This window comes from Rhamphochromis sp. 'chilingali' (genome assembly GCF_963969265.1).
Source record: "Rhamphochromis sp. 'chilingali' genome assembly, chromosome: 12".
Taxonomy (NCBI): Eukaryota; Metazoa; Chordata; class Actinopteri; order Cichliformes; family Cichlidae; genus Rhamphochromis; species Rhamphochromis sp. 'chilingali'.
This window is the reverse complement of record NC_137939.1, coordinates 20,882,015-20,906,848: the sequence shown is the minus strand read 5'-3', so window position 1 is coordinate 20,906,848 and position 24,834 is coordinate 20,882,015. Positions and strand designations below refer to the sequence as shown.

Sequence of the window (24,834 nt, the reverse complement as noted above, 5' to 3'; positions counted from 1 at the left end):
TGTCTCTAACGGGGAAACAGTCATAAAGGGGGATTTTTTTTATTTTTACTTAATCTCCTGGACTTTATTTTGTCTATACGGTTTTATAAACAAAGCTTAAGGATGCCAATACCATTGTCTTCCTCGTGGGAGTCATGGCATCATAGTATACATACAATATACACTGAAGAAATGCAAAATTGAGGTGAAATTAAAGAAAATGTACAGCATAAAACTTTTTTTTAATTTAAGTAAACAATTGTTAAAATACGATTTTATTCACAACAGAGAACGCGTCATTGTTATTTAACAGATGAGTCATAGGACAAGACATCATGCCCAGAATCACAAGTTTATTTAAAGGGCATTGAAAATGTCTCGAAATTCCCCCCCTCACGGACTCTTCAGAAGATCATTATGTGTCTGGTGGCTAACACTTGTATTAGACAACACACGTGGCAAATATTCAGGTAGAAAATGAAATTAAAAGTGTTGTAAGAATATTTCTTCTAAAATGAAAGTGGTGCTTTTAAAAGTGACCTTTGTTTTCAGGTGCCTTTGTTCAATTGTGTATAGCGATTCCCAAACTCAGCAGGACTTACTTCCTTTGAAAAAGGAACCGTTTCCTTACAGTAAGTGGTGTGAGTTTGGGAAAACACTGGGAATTTGCTGACAAATGATGAGGTGTCAGGTGATTACATATCTGGGGATCTTCTAGCTCATCTTCATGCTTAAATTCAAACTAACAATTTAAGTGCGAAGGGGGGAAAACGAACCAAATAAATACACGCACATAACGTTTGTCTGCTGAGTCATGATTGTAACATCTCACTATCATATGATACTTCGTGACATTCGCAGACGAGGCCTTTGACTTTCTAATGCATCACACTCGACCGATAGCGTCGTCACGTCAAAGTGCGCGCGTGGTGTGAGACTGCGTATGTACCTCATCTGCCAACGCACCCTAAGAAACCCTTCCCACATTTACTCCTCAACCTCCTCTTTAAAAAAATTCAGCAATGAAGCACAGTAAAACCCCGTCCCAAATTTACATAGCGGCTCGGGAAATACTTCAGGGCTGTTCGGTAAGGAGTTTAGCAACACAATCTGCTGGTAAATGAGTGTGCGCTCATATTTGCATGTAGGCTGACATAAGCTTCAGAGTCAGTCAACCTGGAACTGTCATGGCAGAAGGCTTTGTTAATGTGGGACTACACGTTTTCACTTTACCCGTTGGCCTGTATTTCAAACAGCACGAAGGCGATTACAGGTCATTGCGCTCTTCTGGGGGCTGCTGTTCTAGTAGAGTAACTTATTCTGCCTACACAGCACTTCCTTCCTGACGAGCATTTTTATTACACACCCACCATAGATGTAGGTGTGTGACGTCACTCAGCAACCGCGGCTGTGGTTGTGGGTCAAGTAGATGGGGGTCTGTACTATACAGTCGGCTTGTTGTTGTATAGCCGTTTTACAAGTAACACCAGCCCACTGGGAAAGTACACGTAATTGGTGTACTGGAAACTCCACTCAGGGGTGTTAACTGTCAAGTGTCAAAACCAACATTAAAACTTTGTTGCAACATATTAACCCATCTCGGCTATAATTGTAAATGGTTGTCTATTCTTCAGGCGACTGTTTTGTTGACCACAGGCCGGTCATGAACACCAACCACCCACGAGATTGTGTCATACATTTGAAATGCATGATACTGCTTTCGAATTAAAACAGGCAACGGCACCTTAAGCACATTTTCAAATCGCATTTTTATCATTTTATCAGTCAAATGTATAGTTTGTACAATAATATACACAAAACAATGTCTCCACCTAGTGGCATTTCACTCAGTCTCCAGGTGAGGTGAAAAATGAAGACAGTGTTTTGAACATATATATTTTTATTCATATATATATAATAAATTTCTATTTACAATTTATTCTTCTTTTTTTAGAGAAAATTAAAGAGAAAGCTTTGATTGCAAACAGTGCTTCATACTAAAGGGAGGGAAGGACAAAATGGGAAAGTGCTCATAAAACTAGTGTGTGTGTTATTTCCCTCTTGTAACTATATTTTAGGTAGATACAACAGGGATTTGCCATTGTTTTGCAAGGAGATCACCATCTGAAAGCCAGGATTCCCCTTGAAGTCACTCTGAACACAACAACTAGAAGTGACAGCTTCAACAGTATGAAGAGCCATGTCCACCAAACAATGTGAGGCTTTGGCTTTTATCACACTGACTTTTCAACAAAGTCCACAACTGAAGGAGACAAACCTGATGCTTTTGTCAAACTACTTTATCTAATCAACCTTTGAGTTTGCTTTCACAGTTTGCTGTTGTGAGTGTCCAAAGTTTGCAATCCTGCTGATCTTTAAACATGTTTAAACTAAGTGTTATGGGTGTCAGGGTTTAATCACTGACAGAAATAATGATACATTCGACAAAGCACACCTAGGACATTGAGAAATGGCCACCGTTTCATAAAGAGTGATGCCTGATTGTCGGTCAGTCATTCGTAGTAGACAAAGTATGACACCATCAATGCAAAAGGATCACATAAATAACATCACGAAAATGTTCCAGTGTATGGATTCTTCCTTTAGAACATAGGAAAGAGGTAACCTCCTCCCCCAATAACGGTAATACTTTAAACAAAATGAATGAATACGTTTTCTTTAAAGCAGGTGAGACAGTCATGCAATATGCAGCCTAGTCGAACTAAAGGCTGGCTACAGGGTCTCCCTTATGGAAATCCTCGGATTGTGAACTGATCAAGGTTAGCGTTATTAGTAGTTGGCAGGTAAGAGCTTAAATACGCCAGTGGCAGCGCCTTGACATAAGGGGAGTGGGGCCAGAGTAATGTGCTAAACTGTAGCATTATACACAAATATGAGTTAGGTGTTCCAGTCCGAGTTTTATGTCCAGAAAAAGATTCGTAGGCCATAGTTATTGGCCTGGGTCTGGGGGATTGAGATCCAGGCCCAGCCAGCTTAAAGGCGCAGAACAGAAAATATCCTAGGTAGAGTACACACTCCCAAAAATGTCTGCATGGCATCTTTACAGAAATCAGTACACTGAATACCACTCACGTTTCACAAACTGTACACGTCACGTCAATACAAAAGAGGGTTTTCAGCCAGAGGACCCCTGCTTGTGTGCGAGAGGACTACTCCTGTTGTGCTCTTGCTGCCTGTATTCCTTTGCTTGGACATCAGAGGGACAGACAGCAGGGGGCTGTGGAGAGGGCCAGTCAGTGTCTACATTCTGAAGTTTAGAGATGGTCAAAAGACTGAGAGGAAAAAGGAGAACAGGGTTGAAAGGGATCAGGGAGAGCTGTTTTGTGCTCACTGAGTTAAAAAGGCACTGTTCTGTCACATGATGTCAACAAAGAACTCACAGGGATTGCCCATAGCATGCTGGAAGGACTGGCGACTGGCGGTGAGCTCAGGAGGAACGGCTGCTAACTCTCTCCCAGGTGGGGCTCCAGGAGGCGTGCTACTGTTGAATGAGGTCTTGGGGGCCAGACGGGCCAGACAATAAGGGGGAGGCAAGCCTGGGGGGCCGTAGGAGGAGGCATGGCTTCGCTCGCTCTGGGCACAGGAGCCTGGAGCTGGCTGAGTAAAGGCGGCGTGGCTGTAGGTGAACGGGGGGTGGTTGTTCTGTGTGACAGGGTGGCTCCTGTGTGAATGACTGTGGCTGAGACTTGACCTTGCGTGACTTTGGCTAGAGATGGCGTGGCTGTGATGGCTCATTTGACTGGCAGATCTGTCACCACGCCGCCCTCCGCGGATTCCTGGCTCTGATTCACTGCATGTTGACCTTTGACCCTTTTCCTGTGGGGATGAACGTCTACCTTTGCCTGCGCTGGGGTTGGATCCACTGCTTCGGCTTCCTGTTGATTGGGGGGGGGGGGAAAAAAAAGAAAAAAAAAAAAAAAAAAAGAAACAGATTAACAGGTTAAGACTTCAATAGAATATAAAACACCCACAAATACACAGTGAGCAGCTGCAAGTCATCAGCTACTGATGATTCACGACCGGCTACCGATAAACAAAGACAAAAGGTCACACATTAAACATCAGCTTAATAAAGACTTCTTGAACTCCACCAGAATTAAGCATAACATGAAAAGGTGCTCGTGTTTGAAACACAGTAAAATGTGTCAATGTTAATAAATACATTACTGCACTTTGTTTAAGGTGTGACCACATTTTTTGTTATGCAGTCTAGCAAAAGTCAGTCAAGGGCAAACATGATTATCTCAGTGATTTCTGCCCCAAATTCTGATGCAGCAACTGATATTAAGGCTTTTTCTTATATTCATACAAACACTGAAACAGTCAAAGATCATAAATATAAAGATGACACACCTGCATCAGAAAGATTACCACAAAGCACTTGATGAACAACGCAGAATGACGTATTTGTCGTGTTGTCAATTTCTCAGTAATAATACGTGTCACAACTCTCAATGCTGTTAATAAACACTGCTGGCATCAGACTAATGGAGGTGTATCACACTGTTGCAAAATCAAACATTCCACGCCTCCCCTTCCACAGTGAGCCCAACAGCACTGGGTAAAGTGGTGCATGATTGCCCCCTATCAGCAAGAATGATAGCACAAGCCTCAGAGTGCTCATCCTGCATCATGCACCTCCCAGCACAGTACGAATGCATGCCTAGAGGCACAGAGAGGGAGAATCGGACGTCAGGAGAGTCACAGACAGGATACACATGGACCAAAGAAAAATTATGGGACGGGCAGAGAGAGAAAAAACAAAAAACCCAACAAAAACCTTAAAGCTACAGTATGAGACGTGGAGAACGTTGAGCACAAGAGAAAGAGAGGAGTGGCAGAATAAGATTGAATGGTAAAATAGAGAGAGCAGCAGAGGAGGAGAGGGGGTTAGCAGGCTTACCGGTTCCCCCAGTGTCCGGGGACTACCTCCTCCTTCAGTCTACCGTTGCCCAGCAGAAACAGAGGGAACAACAGAATTACACACACCTCCCAGCCCAGTCGTTCCTCTACTACCTGTCGTGTCCTAGTGCACTTTCCCCCGTTAGCTCCAAACCAACGTAACGCCGGTGGCTGTTACTGATCCTTTATATGCAAATATGCAGAAACTGTCCCCAAGATTTCACACATGCACTCATTACCATGAATGCTTGCTCTTTACTGAACGCTCCCAAAGAAAGAAAACCATGACATTTATTTGTCACTTGTCTTCCCAAAATTTGCTGATAAACGAAACCAAAACTAACCGAAAGAATGGCAACTGGGCGAAATTAAAATATGGATGAGCCACTCAAAACAATGAAAATAAGACAGAGAGATGGTAATATATAGTTTCACATCTTTTGTCTGGGCTACGTAGTAAAAAATATACAGCAACATTACCCCTGCCAGCTACTTATACGTACCGCCCCAGCGCAGACAACAAAAACCATGCAGCACCATCACATTTTGATTCAAAAATCAAAACAAAAGATCATTCAAGAACTAATGGAGACACATGGACTTAGTGTTGATCATTTCAAGCTGGTGATTGATAATCACATGGTTGATCAGATCTGTTTTGTGTACACACCCAGTACTGCAGAGCTGTCCGCTGCATGACTCAAGATGCTCATGATTGACCTTGACAATACAGGACGCATTTTAGAACACAGATATTTATATTGTATTGAATAATGCAATCCAATGTCCACTTCCTGCCCAGAGAGCCAGTAAAGCTAACATTAGCATGAGCCAGACATTCGTTAATATGCCAGAAAGACTTCATTAATGTCGTGTTGCATGTTGAGCGAATATATTATATTAATCAACGATAGGCTGATGGAAAACTCGTCTTGCCCCTCCTTATTGCTTACCCTCACTGTGTTGGCTGCCTGCGCTCCCACTGTGGAAACTGTGGCATGGGTCTGAGTATCCTGGCGGAAAGCTCGGGGGTGCAGTGGGGAAAGGAGGGTAGGGGAATGGCTGCCCGCCCAGAGGCCAGGGGTTGCTAGTGGGAGGTAGTGGTGCCAAAGTGTCCTGCTCAGAACCTCCACCACTGGATCCTTCATTCAAATTGAGTGAGGCCATGTCTTGAGGAGAGAGGGGAAAAAAAAGCAGCAGAGAGGGACAGAGTTAGTATAATCCTTCTATTTAAAAAGAAAATGCCATAAATGTGTGAGCTGCTTAATTAATGTAGGTGTGAAAAGTGGATGTACTTTGGCAGAGGTCCCCAAAGGTATAGTAGCACTGTTCAGAGAAGGTGATCTTATTGACAGTGTGTCTCAAGTAACCGTGCTTCAACAGACTGCTCGCGTACTTCCTCGCATCGCGCCTATCCTTGAATCCTTCCACTCTGGAGTACAGCCAGTCCACTACATCAGCACCTAGCATGGCAAAGAATGCACACGTGGACATGAAGTTCAGTTCCCTGATGCGTGGAACAGATGCTAAAAATACCACTTATATGCAGCAACCACACATCAACCACAACTGCAATAGTTAGGGCAAGCAGCACAATGCTGCAAAACCTTTGAATGAAGTTAGTGGAGCTAATGCTAGAACTACGATGCTAATGCTTTTCAGAAAAAAACGAGTCTACATGACTTGAAAAAAAATACTTATATGATGTTGTTTGTTGTGTTTAGAAAGAGTAAACTACCTAAAAAATTATATTTTTAGATACCATGCATTTGAATTGATTTCAGTCTTGTAATTTAATATTGTGCTCTCTAGGAAACCTACTGATTTCTTTATTTCCCTTTTTTAAAGAAAAAAAAAAAAGCCTTACTGAGTTATTTTTATTGCCCACACTCAGCACAGAGGTTTCGATCACTATGCATGCAATGCATGTCTGCACATTTCCAAGTAACCAGCATTGTTTACAGTAATACAGCCACTGTTTCTATATAAATTTCTGCATTGGGTAGATTTTCTCACCTATAACAGCATTTGCAATGGTGATCTTCAACCACATCCTGTCTCGAATCTCTAGGCCAGAATCAGGCAACTGCATCACTTTGACAATAGTTGCCATATCTGTTTTACTTACAGACAGAGGCAAGTCATCAAACTCTGAGATGGAAAAAGAGAAACAATTTTGATCATTGTGACCTCATTATTTATAGTTCAGTTACTGAGAAGTGACCTTTTATACTGGAACAAAGCAGCAGGTAACCTTTACCATAGTGAGGGTAAGGTGCAGTTAGGGCTGTGGTGTGTGAAATCCAGGCTGCAGGATCAATGGGTCTCACTGGCTCAGCTGAGAAAATAAAACAAAACGAGAAACTTTTTATAAATAGGACAAAGTGAACACGGTATGGTTTAAACATTATCAGGTCATCATTTGCGTTGCTCCAAATATTACACCACACTGTCTGTCTTACCACGAGGAATGGTGAAGTAGCTTCGGGGAGATGGGTCCCAACATTTGGCAACAGTAAGACTAATGGGACTGGATATACATAGAAAATAAATGTTACTCTTAGAAAAATCATACACAGAAATATGCTGTACTTGTTCCCTTTTTTAAAAACACCAAAGCTGAATAATCTACTGCGCATTGTCATTCTACTGCGAATAACTTTACGTAACATAATCAAACTTGTCAAATGTGAAAGCCATCGATGGCTTTCATTTCCTATAAATCCTTTAATGTCAGCTACTCATTCTACTGATGAGCAGTCGACACTGACTAAGAAAGACGAAAGGTCAACTTCCAGGAAAAGTTGCAGTGTCCAACGGTCAAGCAGCATTATCAACTAGCTTTTCCTATTTATTTAGATCCTTTGATTTTCTATACAGCCCCATGACTCACCAGCACATTGGTTCTGATATTAATTAAATTTCATCTGATTTCAATAATCTTCCAAGAAAGAGTCCTTACCCAGTTTTGGAAACAATCTCTCTCAGGATCCTCACAGCGTCATCATTGCTCATGTTCTCAAAGTTGACGTCATTCACCTGATTGACAGACAAAACCAACAATGTAATTTCTTTACATTTCTCGACCATGTTTTACTAACTAAAATATTATTTTGAAGTTCTGAAGAGAACTTCGATGCGTTTATGCATTTATACTGTGCACGTATTAATCTCTGCTGTTCTTTTAGGGGTTCACATGGCTGCAAATCCTAAGGTCCTTTTGATGGAATAAACCCCCACAATCATAAAACAACCTATACTGTTTGTATCGGGGCCACAACAAATTGGAAGCGTCCATCGCAAACAGAACAAAGGATGGGGAAGGAAAAGAGAGGCAGGATTCCAAGTTTTACATAAGAGTTTAACAAGGGAACTAAATACAACCGTCATTATTAACATGCAGCAAAACCTCAGAGAGATGTTGTCACTGCAACAGCAAATTCGAGGCACAATTATTACCAGTTCAAATATCTCGTTATGGAAGCGTACCTGTAGTAGCATGTCTCCAGGTTCTATTCTGCCATCAGCAGCTACAGCTCCTCCCTTCATGATAGAGCCGATGTAAATACCGCCGTCCCCCCGGTCATTACTCTGACCGACAATACTGATACCAAGGAAGTTGTATTTTTCTGTTGAGATTAAAGCAGGGGATCAATACAGTTACAAAGACTCGCTTTGGTATTGATATGAATTCTACATTAAATTCTATGACGTTAAAAAATAGGCATGGATGCAACAGGTTTACCCATGTTTAGTGTGACGGTGATAATGTTTAGGCTCATCGTGGAGTCTGTGATACTGCTGAAAGACGATGACTGGTAAAGGAAGAAGAGGTTACAGTGAGCATATTGTGAATAAAAGTGGCAAAAAGCCCATTTCAAACAATTTATTCATGTGTTTCAAGCACTCAGTGTCAATGTCACTTTCAGCAGGGGCACTGATGTGTTTTAAGAGGTGCATACCCGGTCGATCTTTGCCACTTTGTGCCTCCGTCTGCGCCGTTTGTGTCTGCGCATCAGCTGTGAAGACGAACTCTGTTCTGTGGAACTACTGAGCCTGAAGAAGAAAGTGAAATCAAGGAAAAGATGGAATATTAAATAGGGTATATGAATAAGGCCAGAGTGAGCAATTTAAGCTATTTAGTATATTCATTGGGAATTTTCCTTAAAACTCTGTGAAGGTCTATGTACACACATACAGTTTCAACAAAATAATAAATTGTTAGCCTTGCTATTCCTATTTAAATGAATTTCTAACACACGCACTATATCTGATTGTAGTTTAAGTGGTTAAGTCTGATTTATTGTTGCAAATTCTTCACTGTTTTTGCAGCTTTTATGAAAAGAAAAACAACAAATCACATCAGAAAGAAGACAAAGCGACCAAGTTAAGTGTTTCAATGGCAAAACTGGAGAAGAACTTACCTGCTAGCATCCTCATCTTCTTCACTGTCGACAAATGAGCTGGACTCCAGCTCACTGCTCATTACTGAGGCACTGTCGTAACCCATGGCCGAGTCCCTTGCAGTGCGCTCTGATTTGGAGTGACCATTGATGCGAGGGACTGTAGAGAAAAAGTGCACAGCAGCAGTAAGTCAGATGGAGAGGGGGGGGGTCATCATTGCAGGGTGAAGTGAGAATAAGAGAGCAACCAGAAGGCGAGGAAGGAAGGAGTTAATGAGAGTGGCTGGAATACAAAACAAAAATCATCTGCAACAAGCATTAAACTGTGATCTCAGGAAGATGTGGACATTGAACTGAAATATATCTTCAATTAGACCCTCCTGCAGGTGGAATAACATGAATTAAAAAAAAATGTAGCAATAAAAATGAAAAATAAACGCATTTTTTTAATACAGTACACGGATTTGTAGACTTTGCAGAAAACCAAGAAAAAGTAGTGCCCTCCCATCAGAGGAAAACTACCAGGTCTGTCTCCATACGTACATTGGCAGTGAGGTGGCGCAGTCTCAGGGTAACAGCGGATTGGCTGAAAAGGTCTCACAAGGCGAAGAGGGCGTGGTAGCCAACGTACTCGCCGAGAGCAAGCAAAACATTCCAGCAATGTAGTAGTTCCCATCGCTAGCTCCGCCCACAGGGTGCTCATTTGAAAGACGAGCTACTGCACATAAACACTCAATCAGCAGAGGGACCTGACATCCAGTGTTAAGACTCACTCAAACATATTTCCTCTCGCACTCTGCTGACTGGCGCCAGAGAAAACAAAAAAACAAACAAACAAACAAAAAGCAAGTGTGCAGGTTCACCAAGCCAGCCTGAAAAATCTGCGTCTTTGTGCTCTGCTCCGTCTGTGCTAGCTGCTCTCTAAAAAGCCTGAGCCCCAGTCAGTCTATGCCCACCAGCTGGCTGTTGACACACTTCACAGCTTATCTACAATAGAGGAAGTGCCAGAAATAGGGAATACACAAAACGACAAACTATCAAGAGTGACGTGTAGTAAAACAAGAAGCGAGTGCTATGACTCAACAGCAAAGTCACGTTTTGAATGAATATGCGAAACTTTGAACACGGCATTATCGTGACCTTTCCGAAAGCTGTGACACTTCCAGCAATTGACTGTTTTGTGTGAACTCTGATCTTTAAAGAGAGAAACATGCAGTCTAAATAATTCTATAATCAATCGAGCTGCCTTTTGATGAGAATCGCTCATAAACAGAACCAGCCTATAAAAGCTTACACCTATTAAATAAAAATGTCACCTTGCTTCAAAAAACAAGAGCCTCCCTATTTTAACCAACTATCCATAACTCTGGAAAAACAGAAAAATAACACCAGCGTTAAATTAACCACAAAAAACAATAGAAAATATTCCAAAGCCCAACACCATCCCGGGAAATAACACAGCGAATCCCTCTCACCGCAGCTGACAGCACGCCTTCTTCCAATGAACAGAGAAAGTGAGCTGAGAGTGAGGAGAAAGTATTACCTCCTCCCTGACTCTCATGCACGCAACTGTTGAATGACTGTTAATCTGCCTCTGACCAATCAGACAATGGTATCCTCCAAAGCAGAGAGAAAATAATATGTGATTTTATACGATAAGCTGTCTTCTCCCCTCCCTTCCTCAGGTGAAAGCACTGTCGAGTGATTGAAATCACAAAAGCTTTGCAGCCCTAATACAACAAGAACAGGAAAATGAGCTGAAGACACTTTTTCATAACAGAGAGTAGTTTATGTTCACCAGCTGTTTTGCAGGCTTTGTGTAATACTTTAATACAAACATAAGTGCTCAGGCTTAACTGTGTCTTCTCTGACCTCAGCCTTGAAATCCTGACGGCTCTGTACAGCATAACATTTAATGCCACGGGAACGCTCCCCCCCCCCTTTGTTGGCCACAGTCGTCCTCTAATACAACTGGTTAAGATACAGAACACCTGGCAGCCTTAAAACAGATCATATCCCATAACTCCATGAGGTAGTCTTGCACCTGTTCTCCCTCTTAAATTTTTTAACTGCTCCATTATTCATCCTTGAATGCTACAGCGCAGGAAAGAAAACTGAGAAAGACGAGAGAGAGAGAATAGTTTGACAAGTCTGAACATTTTAACCGATCTTTGTAAAACAGCGAGGAACGCTCGCATGTGTATAAGGTGACAGGGGAATTCCTGCTGCTGCTGATGATGATGCTGCAGGCAGTGAGGCACAGAGGTGGGAGGAGGTATCTGTCTTTACGCCTCGCTGTGTCACTCGGTGAAATTAAAGCTGAATTACACTTAATTGGACTTTGTTACACAAATTTATGAACCAGTTCCTCTTGGAGTTTCTCCGGGAAAGTATATGTGCTTCTAGATTGGATTGAAGTCAGTAAACACAGACAACGGGGTGGATAACAATGTATATTTCATTGAGTTTGTGATCCTTCTCACATGCAAAAAACAACAGATGTTCAGTTGGCTGTTAGCAGCAGCGGCAGCAGCAATATGTCTGTGCCAAGTCAAAAGCATCATCATGGAGTGCACCAGCGTGATCACGATGAAATCACTGGCTATGCTCATGTGCAGATAGTCTGCTAAGATAAATCTGTTCCCCATCTACAGCCCTCCATACAACCCCAACGTAATCAGTGATGCTAATTGCACCACATAAATTAATGAGTATTTAGTTAATGAGCCTGGAGCGCAGGATGCAAAGAGCCAGGCTTGCTGTGAAGAGAGGACAAAGGGGAAGGGGGGAGCGAGAGAAAGAAAGCGAGAGAGAAGAGCACAGTGATTTTTGCTGTCAGTGAAAACAATGGCAGACTGCGATTGTTTATTACTTGGTGCCAAAAAACCAACTAATTTTGTCAAAAATACCTGTGTGGGACAGAAACCGGATGAAAGCGGGTACCTCTACTGATCGCCAATGTGCTTATATGGGTAACCACTGCAAAACCTTCCTGTTCTCTGTTGTGGATAGCACAGACAGCCTCCCTTACTGAAAACACTGAGCCTGCAAATAGGAGTTCTTGCGAAGGAGCAGGAAAGTGCTGCGCCTCTCCTACCGAAGAGCTTGTAATAGAAATTGCTGTAGTCAAATGTCAGCACAATAAAGCAAATGCATTTGCACTTGATAACAGTTCTCAGGAGCTTTTAAAGTCAAGATCCAATCAATTTCTTTTCCAGATGGAATGGAGGCATTTTTTATTTCAACAGTGACTGCAACAGACTCCTGTTATAATTCAGACCTGAGAGCCACAGAAGAAACAGAAAAGAAAGACAACTACTGGCCAACTATTCCAAAAACGCTGACATACAGTGAACTTTTTGCTTTAACATAGCTGCAGTTGAACATGTACCACTTGAGCCCCAGGGACCTTTTTTCATACATGTCTACTTCCCGTCCACATTTTTTGGTGATTGACTTGTGCGGAGTATGAGAGTTAAATGAAGAGGTACTGAAAAGTAATAAGTTGGAAATGACAAGATAATTGCGTTTTTGGGATCCATCTGTTCCTGGCTGATAATACTCACGCTCAGTTTCTCGAGCTCTCCTCCGTGCGCGCTCTCTCTCTCGCTCTCTGCGGTGGCTTAGGAGAGACTCTGTACCAGTCTCTGTGTCCAGGCCGTCACGACTGCTCACTGCATTGGCACTGGAATACACGCATCGGAAAACTTCAGTCAGCTTCATAATGATGTACAAAACACAGAGTATCTCAGTCTGCCTCGCAGAAAGTGTTTCAAATGAATTCTCTAGCCAGCCTGAGACCAACACTCCCGAACATAATCCCTAGCTACAGTATACTTCTGTCTGTTATAGTATCTGTATGCCTGCCATCCAACCTTAGGGGAATATGCAACTCATATCATGACTCTGTTTCAAATTCAGTCCCTCTGGCCAAAATAGCAATTTCATTGTTCGGTGGTATGTGATGTGTTTTTCACTAAGTGTCATTAATGACCAGATACCCTGAGAGGGAGCCATTCTGGACAATACTGGCATTAATGAGACCTATTGAAAGCCCAGATGGTGCCTGGAGCATGATTGGGAGAGAGACAGAGAAGAGAATGACAGATCGCATAAAAAGTGAGAAGTGGTAGATCAGGTGTGGGCTGAGCAATAAGCCGGCCTGTGTGTACTTGAGGTCTGGAAGGAGTCTGGGGGCTCTGGAAGAGCTGGCGGGCAGATTGTTATTCTGTCAGAGGGCTGGAGACGCCGTGGCCTCAGGCACGAGGGTTAAGGGACTCACACTGCCACCGGGCTCCTAGGAAACCTGAACCCGATGAGAACTCTACTCAACCCTGTCAGTCAGTCACACGCACTTAGGCACGTATGCAACATGTATCTGACACCTGAATACCTAAATAATCACACCTGCGTAAATGTCAGTGCACGCGCACAAACAGTCAAAATCAAAGTGTATAAACAGAAAAAAGAGGCATAAAAAACCAAACCTGTGAGCAAACATCATTCCTCGTTTGAAAACAATGTTCTCGCACACCTCAGTGCCTACGTGTGGCTGACCAATGCAAATGAAAATCTCAGGAGCAGACAGGATGCCGTGTCTGCCGTGTTCACTCAGCGGGATGAAGCGCTCAATTGAGCATGCTTACATGCGCGTGCTACAGAGTACTAATGGGTGCACCTGGGCCCGGCTTCACCAGCACAGGTCAGTGCATGTATGCAAAAATCAGTGAAGATGCACACTTCAGGTGCATTTCTAGTGGAACTGATTAGAAAGCTATGTGGTGATCGATGCGGTGGCCACTGCCTCGCTGTTAGCCCTGTCAAAACCTGTCAAAGGGCGCTCACCAGCCAGCCGACGGATCTGCTATTCTGGTGGGAGATTATCCGAGGCGCTAGGCTCCAGCTGTGAACAAATGCCACCCCCTTTCAATCCCCACACCTACCACCCCCTCTCCCTGTTGCCAATAGCCCCCCCCTCCCATTGGGAAATGGAGATGGGTGCTTTTAATGTCTGCTAATCCGGATTACCGAGCAGAAGCACATCAGTGTGTCCATTCTCAGACCAAAACACCTATTCTGTGTGTGCTCATCAAATAGAGCCATTCATGCCGACAAACACGAGATGCATGAATAAAGCACAAAGAGAAAATGATGTGGTAATAATATTCTAGCTATTTGCAGACAGCGGTACAGGGGGGAAGGCTGGATTCATTTCAGAAAGAGGGGAGGTTCGCGATAGGGAATTCACCATGCTGTAAAAAGGCCTGGCTGTCTGACTCAAAGAGCGAAAGAGAAAGAGAGAGCGAGGCACGGAGGGGGCGGGTAAAGGGGCCGGCAGACAGTTTGCTGTTTTTTCCACAAGGTGGCGGTAGTCAAAGCTGGCTGGGAACAATAACATCATCAGGCCAGATGACAGCCAAACAGGAGTGAGCAGCCCATAGAGGGCAAAAGAGAGCTGAGATGTCAAACAGTAGATAAAGAGATACACTGAGACATGACAGATTGCATGTTCTCAATATAGAGCCTCAGCTATATTGCTCTAGTGCTGTAATGGCAATGACTCTTGGCCTCCACTGCCCCCAGCCCTTTTGGCTATATTTAGGAAGGGACTTCTCCTTAGTGATTACAGTTATATTTTTTAAATCTGCTGGTTTTAAGGCAAAGTCTGGACTCAGGTAGCCATAACGTTGAGAAAATCTCAATTTTTGAGTGCTTAAGCAATAATATGATTCAGGCCACATGTGCTTTTTTTTTTAAGAGTATGGATGAATGCTCTTAGTGACTGAATACAATGAGCCTCACTTGAGTGCCAGTATTTGCCTGAAGAGGTTTATGCTGTCAAGGCTATTTCAAGAATCAGCCGCCCAAGCAGCATGCGCATCGTGTTTACATAGACGAGCGGAGTAACGCCTTACTCCATGGCTGTGTGGGCGGGAATATATACCCAAGTGGGAAAAATACTCACGCCTATGCATATTCCCACACTGTAGTGTTAGCACATACTATATTCACACAGCGGCGGAGCGACCGTCTACACTCCCCATGTGAGCCTGTGACGATAAATCACTCTGTGGCACGTTCCACGTTCTGATTAGCACATATAGCGTGCTGTGAAATGAAAAGGTCAACCGGTACGCAGGGCTGCGTGCTTGAATACATCTGCCTACACGAGTGTGTGTAATTGTGCATACATGACGAGCGGCAATCATCCTACTCACTGGAAGGACGGGGGCCGTGAGTCCCCGATGCCCCCTGTTCTCTCGAGGGGTGGGGGAAGTTCTGGATGGCTCTCCGTGCATTGAGATCCTCCATCAGAGTGTGCACTCTCTGCCAGGACCAACTGAAAAAGACAGGTTGGAGGAAACAAAATTATTCATTACAGATTAGACATATTCAGGTCAAAGACAAGCACACGTTATACCGTGCATATTTTATTGTATTCTATAGGCTGCATAGTGTGGACACAGAACTAGAAGAAAGAAACTCTGTAACCACGCAAACTCAAAGATAAACTCAGAGACAGACGTCTCTTAAGCGCGAGTCCACTCAGGGGAGGCTGTGAAATTGAGATGTGGCAAAAAGGCCTACTGATGACTTCTGGCTATGCTTATACAACTTGAGAAACACTGCAAGCTACTTAGAAACTTAAAAGACTTCTGTTCTTTTACTCAGCTGAGTGTCGGTACAAAGGATGATGTACAATGACCCATCCTTTCATCTGAGCCAGAATAATGAAAGTTAAAGCAGACAGGCGAGGAAAGCCCAACAACTCTGTGGGCTGTGATTATTCTAATGCAAGCCTGGGGGTTCACAGGCGCTATGGTGCCACTCGATTCTCAAATAAAGAGTGGGATACTTTTCTTTTCTCCATTACAACGGATATAAGTGTTACTGCAATTTCCATCACCTTCTGTGCCTGCCGTGTACTGACTTGCTGGCTTTCTTCTCGAAACATCCTAAGAAGGAGCAGATTTCTCTCTGGTCCTTGGATCTCCAGTTTTATAGAAATTTGTTTCTATTTAAAACAGCGGCTGGTGACCAAAATGCTGTAATTCTAAAGAAAAATCAATGACATAAAAACATAGGACAAGCTGACAGAATTGAACAAAGGAAAAATAAAATGAGAAGAAAGAGAAGCCAGAGAATAAAATGTTTTAAACTTCAGGTTTTCAAACAGGTTTTTAAATGTCTAATGTTGGGGGGGGGGGGGGTCCTGCTGTGACTGGGCAGTTTGTTCCAGAGTTTAGGAGCAGCCACAGGAAACGCCTGATCTCCGCTATGCTTTAATCTGGACCTCAGGACAGCTAGGAGCTTCTGGTCCGCAGACCTCAGTGAGCTTGAAGGAGTGTATAACTTTAAAAGATCAGAAAGGTACGAAGGCGCTAACCCATGCAGTGCCTTAAAAATAAATAATAAAATCTTAAAATCAATTTAAAAACCGACTGGCAGCCAGTGTAAAGATGCTAGTATAGGACATATATGGTGGATGCATTTATTACATTATTTTCCTTCTGGCTTTGAGAGTTTTTTATGGTAGACCTTGAAGAGAATTCCTGATATATTTTTTCCCAAATACTTTAAAATGTACACACTGGATTATTTTATCTAAGGCCTTAATCAGAATCAGAATCAGAATAATTCCAAAGGAAATGATGTGGTTACAGTTGCTTTAAGAACAACAGTAACAGATTTAACTAAATTAAATAATACAATATATTACAAAGTCACAAAATATAAGAAAAAACTCTAATATACAAACAGCTCAATTATAAATATCCAGAATATTACAGAGATTAAATATATATGATTGAAATTAACTTAATGAACGTAACTAATTTTGGAAACACTGGACTTGCTAATCACACTGACATAAATATGTGGACCAGGTTAATCTTCATATTACAGCCAGAATCTCTGACGGCCCAAATACGGCACATATTCCAAAAAGCACATCAGATAAATTACAGAGTATTTCAATCTAGCCCAATCTGGTTTGCAAGGACCCTCCCTGGGTATGTCTTTAAATTCCATTAAAATCACCAATAAAATAATCAAAAGCACAAACTTCTTCGGCAATTTACATAATAACGTCCCAAAACTGTAGCTTTAAAAATTGTTCGAATATGAGTGTAAAATGATTTCAGCCATGTTCCATCTTAGGTTCTGCAGCTCCCCCAGCATCATAGGCAGTATTCTTAATTATTAATGCATTACGATTGATCTGACATTGCCCCACGAGCAAATGTTTATCTTTTCATTTTATACTAAGTTTAATAGCACAGAAATTTTCCTTCCTTTTGAAATGTTTAAACATGCAAGAAAAATAAGTCTACATCAACCTCACCGTATATGTAGTCTAGTTAGTGGAATCTAATATATTTTTAATTGATTTATTGTCTGAATAACTATTAGAATAATAAGTCCAGTTAGCATGTGTGGCTAACCTACGGTGTGCAGGTGTTTTAATCACAAGAATTTTTTAACAAGGAAGAAATAATGACTGCAGAGGAAATGCTGTGCAGCGACACCACAAATTGTGATTTTCTTTCTAAAACGAATACATCAGTCACTTCACCTGCAAAGTTTAACATTAAAATGATAAACGAGAAAGAAAGAAAACATAATAAAGTGTAAAATCATCAAATCAGTCTGCTGAGAGCTCTTTGAATAGCAACACATATTTGTGAAAACGGGAGCTGGACTTAAATAAAATGTGGCGCAATCATGAGGAAACATGTACATATTAGGACTAACTGTTATATAACAGTTGACTAACTGTGACCATACTTAATCACAAGTGGAGGCTATTGTGAGAGAGTATCGACAACAATTAAGTGTTATTGAGCAAGACAGTCGCTAACAAGTACACAAACACCACCATGTGGCTCTCTCTGACCTCTGACCTCCCCAAGCGGAAAGAAAAATAATGAGTTTCCCCATAGGGATCAATAAAGTACGATCTATACAAGACATTGTTAAAAAAAACAAAAAGACACTGAGCAAATTAAATTACAGACCTTCAAACTAATTTATAAATCTTTGCTGCTACTTTTGGATCAATATTTAGAGACAGACGTTCTTTGTCCTATATATATATATATGACTGATTAAGGTGTAAATCCTTCTCTAATAAAGATAGACTGATTTAATTTGGCATAGCCTATTGTCTCTGTAGACATGGGTTCACGGTGCTGTTTGTCTTCAGTAATTAAAAACACTAGAAATACACAGTGTATGTGGCCAAAGGATTGCAGCAGATTAGGGCTATCAAACTCATATAGTTCATAAAGAAGTACAAGTAACTGTAAATTACCATCCATGTACAAAAGAGATGAATAACTTCAGAAAAACCAAAGCAATTCCAACAATATGTCTCATATTCTTTCACATTTAGTTACTGTTACTATCATTACATGTGAATGACAACATACTGATTGCCATGCATCTACAAAGGCACCAAAGCTAAACTAAACAACGCTTTTATCATTCAAACAGCTTGTGATCTACAAATGAGCTAAAATAATAACAAATTTCCACTCCAGTAGCATCATCAGCTCTATTCACAATGCTGAGATTTCATTGTAAAACTATAATTATTAATAACTTCTATGCAATTTTTACACTTTGCAAAGACACCCAGCTTGACTGCACCACTGAATGGATTTCATGGGTGTATGTTTGACCCCCCCTGAAGTAAATGGTCATTTTAATGGTCAACCTAAACCAGCTCTTTTGTTACCAGGGCCTGGTTTAATATCTAATGGATTCACTCACACCTTTATAGCACAGATGAACAATAGCTTAAGGTGAAGAGTGTTTGATAACTTATGTGGAGGCGTTGCATTTTAATATGTACATGATCTATGGGTGCTCCACATATCTTTGCATAGAGCTGAGACTACACAGCCAGGTGAACAGGGGCAACACGGATGAGCCATCCATCTCACTTACCCAGGACACTACTCTCCCGTTGAAGCATGGCAGCTTGGCGTTGTCATCAGAGATTTCTTCTTTGACGACCCTAGGGAGCAGGCAGACAGATACAGTCAGGCTCACTAACCAGTGGTCGGACACAGAGTTGGCTCAACAACACAGCATGGGTCGACCTGCAATGTTGCCCCACGCTGAGTGACATTCACGCACTGAAAGCCACGTTTTCAACATTGTTTTCGATCAGCTTTGCACCCTTTGTAGCATGAAGCAAGCTCATAGAGTAGCGGTGGTGCTGCATTCAGTTTCTATCCTTGATTTATAAATATCATGGCTATCAGACCACTTACCCTGAGCACAACAATGTAACAACAGCTCTGCCTACAAGGGAGAGAACTATAGATAGATAGATAGATAGATAGATAGATAGATAGATAGATAGATAGATAGATAGATAGATAGATAGATAGATAGATAGATAGATAGATAGATAGATAGATAGATAGATAGATAGATAGATAGATAGATAGATAGATAGATAGATAGATAGATAGATAGATAGATAGATAGATAGATAGATAGATAGAGTAGGAAATGCCTCATAACTGCGACAACGAGGCGTCAAGCGTGTATTAATAGGGTGATCCTGTGCGAGCGCCTCCTTCAGTTTGGCTGTAAATTCCCAACAAAAATACCTCCCAGTTACCCTTTGACCCTCTGGGAAACAGTTCAGCAGCAAGCCGTCACCACACCTGCTCAGCTTGTGTCACACAGATCAGGCCTGGAGCTTGCTGAGGGGCAGGAGACGATCTGGCAAAACACACTCTGACACAAGTCACGGGGCTCTAACATCCTAATATATTTACCAGATTCCACTGTAACTCCCTGGATGACTTTATGTGTTGTATGTTGATTGTTTTTTGAGAAGGATTTTCCTGGAAAGGCAGCAACTAAGCATTTCTGAGTCTGTGGAGATCTCACGTAAGCTTCTTGGCTTTGAACATGAAAAAGGGAGAGGCATGACTTGAGAGCAGCAGGAAATCCAAAGACGATTTTATGCAGCGGTGTCTCTGACAGCGACTTTACAGCTTTTTTTTCTCGTCCTGTTTTGCCAGAACGTCCCTGCAACTGAAATGATTAGCCAAGCTAGTTGTGTTTTTGTGTGCACTGCCGCTGTGGGAGCTGCATTGCTGGGAGTGGTGGACAGAGATAACGTAGCCTTGTGGCTGGAACTGACGACCACAGAGTCTGCTGCTGTGGCATGTTCCACCTCAGGGAGGAAAAGGGAGGGAGGTGAGGGCCGAGTCTGCCGGCCACTCGTTAGGTAGGAAGTGTTTGCATCCTCTCTCTCAAGCTGCATGACCAGCTGTACAGTGACTTGTGAGGATGTGGGAGTGGCCTGTATAAATAAAATAGGAATGATTGCTTCTTCCTAAAGTTTGACAAAAATAAGGATTTCCATTCACACATTTGACCTGTGCAAGTGTAGTTTATGCTTTTTGGCGTGCAAAATACTTTCGCTTTGTGTTGTAAGATATGAGCTGAGACGCAATTCCAATGATAACAGCTGATGACTTTAACATCTTCCATCTGATATCAGGACCTGCTTTAGTTTCACTTCTGAACCCTAAGCACAGACGCACAAATATACGCACAAACACACACACACCGTAAACCCTGTTTAGAAAGCAATGTGTCTGGTGTGGGCTGCTGTCAAAGATCTGACTTCTTAGGGCTGACAGCTTAAATAGGTCTTAACAGATTTCACAGGATAATGACTAGATTTACCCCGGTGATCGTGGAATATTCCGCCGCTGGTGATATTTGTGTAGCTGGGAAAGATTAGATGTGTTTGTTTATGCTTTGAAAGACAGAGGAGGGCTAGGTTAACTTGCAGCCTAGAACAGAAACCAGAGGTGGGAGAATCCAGCCACCTCAGACCAGCCATCCAATGACTTTGGTGGGCTCATGCTAATGACACTTTAAACAGGGAAGCAAAATATTTGTAGTCAAACAAGTTTGTGAACAGACTGACTTCAATATGCCTCCGGGTCTCACTCAGTAAACACCTCAATTCAAGTTTAACCATGTGTAAAGCTGGTAATAATAGCAAGTGTACTGTCAATGGCGCGTGACGCTTAAAATCACAAAGTTCATACGTTTCAGTTCAGTATGTGATTGTTATCATTGCAGTTGATGCTATGACATCAGATTCTGGTATCACCTTCAAATCTGTCACAATCTGTAAATGATAAAAGCAAGCAAGGAGTGACGGGAGTGCGTTTGTGCAAAAAGCTGCAGATTTTTGTCCTCTAACTACAGCAGGAGAAAGATCCCCTTACCAGCCCCCTATTTTCTGAGGCACAAACAAGACTGTTTCTTTCAGACCTTCAGCTTGGCTGCTTCCTCAGCTCCAGAGCGCCTCTGTGACTTGCATTATAGTGAGGTTTCAAACCCACTCACCACCAGTGGCAATGACAAAACGCCATATCATCACCTTGAAGTCTCCAAAAAAACCAAGTGGGTTGCTTCAAAACAACCCAGCCAATTAGCTTCCTGTCTTATGAATATGGATGAGCGAATGAATATTACTGACAAAAAAAACAAACAAACAAAACAACTGAAGTATGAAATGTGTACACGAAATGTTCATTGCTTAATTTGCTGTGCTCTGTTCTGTGGATGGAAATGCCACATCCCCTAGTTACACGTTTTCCATGCAATTCCAAAGGGACCTGAAACGGCACGTTCACCGCGGTAAGCCGAAGCGGCCGGGGCGCAAACCGTTTATCAAATTTGTGTGGCCATTCCTTAAAGAGCTGATATGGCCAACACAAATGTAGTTCAGCAATCCCATAAGAAAATGGCAGTTTTCTCCCCTGCGCACCAGGGGGTCTACTACAGAGAACCTTGCACTGACTGCTCATTTACATTTCAAACACTGTCTATAACTGCAAGGGATTTGATGTTTTCCCTCTCTGCTCAGCAGTCTTATTCCTCCCTTGCTAATTCTCCAGCAGCCATACTGTCTGTGTGTATGCAGTGCAGCCAGCACGGCTACCACAAAGCGCTGCTTTCCTCTGTGCCTTTGACTGAGTTTGCTTCCATACTGTGCCAGTACCATACGGCACTGGACTCACAGAGCCTGAATATCCAAGCGTAACTCAAAGGCAGGAATGCTTGTAGAAATGCCTTTGTAATATCTACATGGAACTCGACCCTGTCCAGTTCACAGTGTAATATGACTGTGTGCTTTATGCTTTGTAATGCATATGCAGGAAAAGAATCTACGAGGCTGTGAGTTTAGCAACTTGGAGTCATGTCTCTATGTGGAGAGAGCAAACACGCTTTGTTTGTTTCCATAATCTGCTTGTCGATCACCTGAGGCCCAGTGAGCAGCCCGGCCTGCAGCGCAAGACAGGCAGGAAGCCAGGCCTGGGGACAAAGCGGCGCACCAAGACTAGCCTGCAACCAGGAAGAGCCAGTTTCCCTCACAAGGTCAGGCTGCAGTGGAAATGCATGACGTTCGGCTCTGTAGACACTGCCTGCCTCTGCATTTCCTCAAATCATTTTTGCGATTACGCTGCTAGATACAAATGTACATAGGCCCGTGTATGACTCCTCAGATTGGAATGAGAACAGTCACTGACACAAATATGTCATCCTCAGCAGAGGCCTGACACAAGTTGATCTTGCTGACCGAGAGAACTGGAGAGCTGTGTAGACCTCGTGTAACGCCTGAAAACCAGGATGGGTTGACAAAAAGAGGGGCAGAAAAAAAAAAGAAAGACAAGACTAAAACATGGAGGAAATATTTCTGTTCTGACATTCAGTGAAGGAAGTGAAGGTAACTACATTTTTAGGGTAGGATAAATAACAAAATATTCACATTTAAATCTTTTGCGTACACCGTTATTTTACCCAGCATGCTGTCCCCATCAACACCCCCTATTTTGCTTCTACAGACAATCTACATCATAATTACCATTAGTAAATTAAATTACCCATGTCTCTCTCATAATAACATTAAATGATAAAAGCCAGTGAATTGTAGGATATAACTAGATGGCAGACAACTGCACCACCAGCACACATTATTTAACTTTGATGTTTTCCTTAGGAGCTCTGTAATAACACAATATATTACAATGCTGATCAGAAAATTTAGCGAGACAACTACTTTAAGGACTGAATGCTGTTAGAAGAATTATTCAGAAAGGTGATAAGATGATGCACAGTCACCATCACTGCCATGTGGTTCCCAAATTGCCTTGGGATCCACCTGCAGTGCACAATATGTGTTAGTAAACAAATACAACCATATAATTCATTAATAAATAAATATTTTTAATGGTTATTTCGAACCCTGCTAAAATTATAACCAGGTACTGGGAAATAGACCATTACGAAATCTGAGAAGTTGAATATTGAGACCTCGCCAGCATTGCTCTGACAGTCATATTCCACATGGTTAATATATTGAGGTTAATATGAGAAGCAGTGGTCTGGCTCTGTGTAATGCACGCAGGTCTGCGTCATTAGGGCTCTGGACAGATCTGGTACAACTTCAAACCCTCAAGTGTCTCCTCCGCTGAGCACAGGGTAGCCTGTAATAATGAGCAGGTGCCAAGAGCAGACATGGAAACAGACACGGTTCTATATAGTTTTGCGCACATGTAGCAATCTGGCAGTCGGGATCGTTTGATGTTGCCTATAATGATAGCTGTAATAAAAGGTGTAAATACACACCGCAGCAAATAGCAAATGAGCCACACGAACAGGCTAATAATAATAATGATCGCCGACAGTAGCCACTTACCCAAAATCCTGGTCCATGGATTTGAAGAAGAATTTGTAGCTGTTGACCGGCCGATTGTTGAGGACATTTTTAAAATCCGCTAATGTGACTTTCTCCGGAGGAACAGACAGTTTGACCAGATAAGGAGTCTCCTCCTCGTCAATGTGATAAATTATTTTAGTCTCCGCCATGAGAGTGTGAAAAGGGGAGGACAATCATGGGAAAGCAAAAAGGGTTGGCAGCGCAATAAACAGGCCTGCTATGTTACCAGCTACCCGGAGAATAACATAGCAGCGTTCCCTAATATATAACCCTGTATAGCCCGCGACGGAAAATACAACTCCGTGCCTTTGACAAACACAGCGAAAATCCAGGCATAATCGCGTTATGAGTGCCTGTATTCCTGCTCCAGTGTGAGTCGGTACGGTGGCTCTCTCGGCACTAAAACAGGAAGGGACAGTCCACATCCTTGCGATATGGAGTTGGGAATATTGCTATTTTTCACAAGCTAATTGGTTAGACAGTGCTGTCATCTAGCGGTGTATCTGGGGTGTGCGCAGGCCACCTTATACAACACACTCACACAGCTTCCTCCACAGTAGCCTACAGTCATGACATAGAACAAAGGAGGATGTGCAGCGGCCCAATGAAGCATGGATACTGCTTTCCTGTTATTATAATTGACTTTATACTGCAGTTCTTATTGCGTAAAGCAGCGTCACTTAAATTCAAGCTTTCATCCGATATTTATTCATCAGTTATTTTTATTCTTATGAAAATAAAGGGAAGCCCAAAATATAT

General features: G+C 42.3%; 1 protein-coding gene across 2 annotated transcripts; it reads right to left on the bottom strand.

The window, feature by feature from the left end:
- Positions 1 to 192: 192 nt before the first annotated feature.
- Positions 193 to 24,490, bottom strand: LOC308406674 (segment polarity protein dishevelled homolog DVL-1-like). 2 transcript variants are annotated; one of them, XM_080897824.1, is made up of 15 exons: positions 24,055 to 24,490; positions 19,257 to 19,326; positions 15,524 to 15,645; positions 12,872 to 12,990; positions 9,327 to 9,465; positions 8,865 to 8,958; positions 8,648 to 8,717; positions 8,392 to 8,531; positions 7,865 to 7,941; positions 7,365 to 7,432; positions 7,163 to 7,240; positions 6,919 to 7,053; positions 6,198 to 6,365; positions 5,856 to 6,071; positions 194 to 3,875 (listed from the first exon to the last, which is right to left on the bottom strand). In XM_080897824.1, the coding sequence occupies exons 1-15, from the start codon at positions 24,222 to 24,224 to the stop codon at positions 3,355 to 3,357; spliced, it is 2,187 nt and encodes a 728-aa protein (XP_080753950.1). In that variant the 5' UTR covers positions 24,225 to 24,490; the 3' UTR covers positions 194 to 3,354. The 2 variants fall into 2 exon arrangements, with proteins under 2 accessions (XP_080753951.1, XP_080753950.1); XM_080897825.1 differs by lacking the exons at positions 12,872 to 12,990; positions 15,524 to 15,645; positions 19,257 to 19,326; positions 24,055 to 24,490 and adding an exon at positions 9,849 to 10,006 and having other exon boundaries at positions 193 to 3,875.
- Positions 24,491 to 24,834: the final 344 nt, after the last annotated feature.

Excerpts from the sequence above, each read along its gene's own strand:
- LOC308406674 (XM_080897824.1), bottom strand. The coding sequence starts at position 24,224 with ATGGCGGAGACTAAAATAATTTATCACATTGACGAGGAGGAGACTCCT. Across the intron at positions 7,433-7,864 it reads GAGATTGTTTCCAAAACTGG|TCCCATTAGTCTTACTGTTG; the intron begins GTAAGGACTCTT and ends ATGTATATCCAG. Across the intron at positions 3,876-5,855 it reads AGGCAGCCAACACAGTGAGG|GAAGCCGAAGCAGTGGATCC; the intron begins GTAAGCAATAAG and ends CCCAATCAACAG.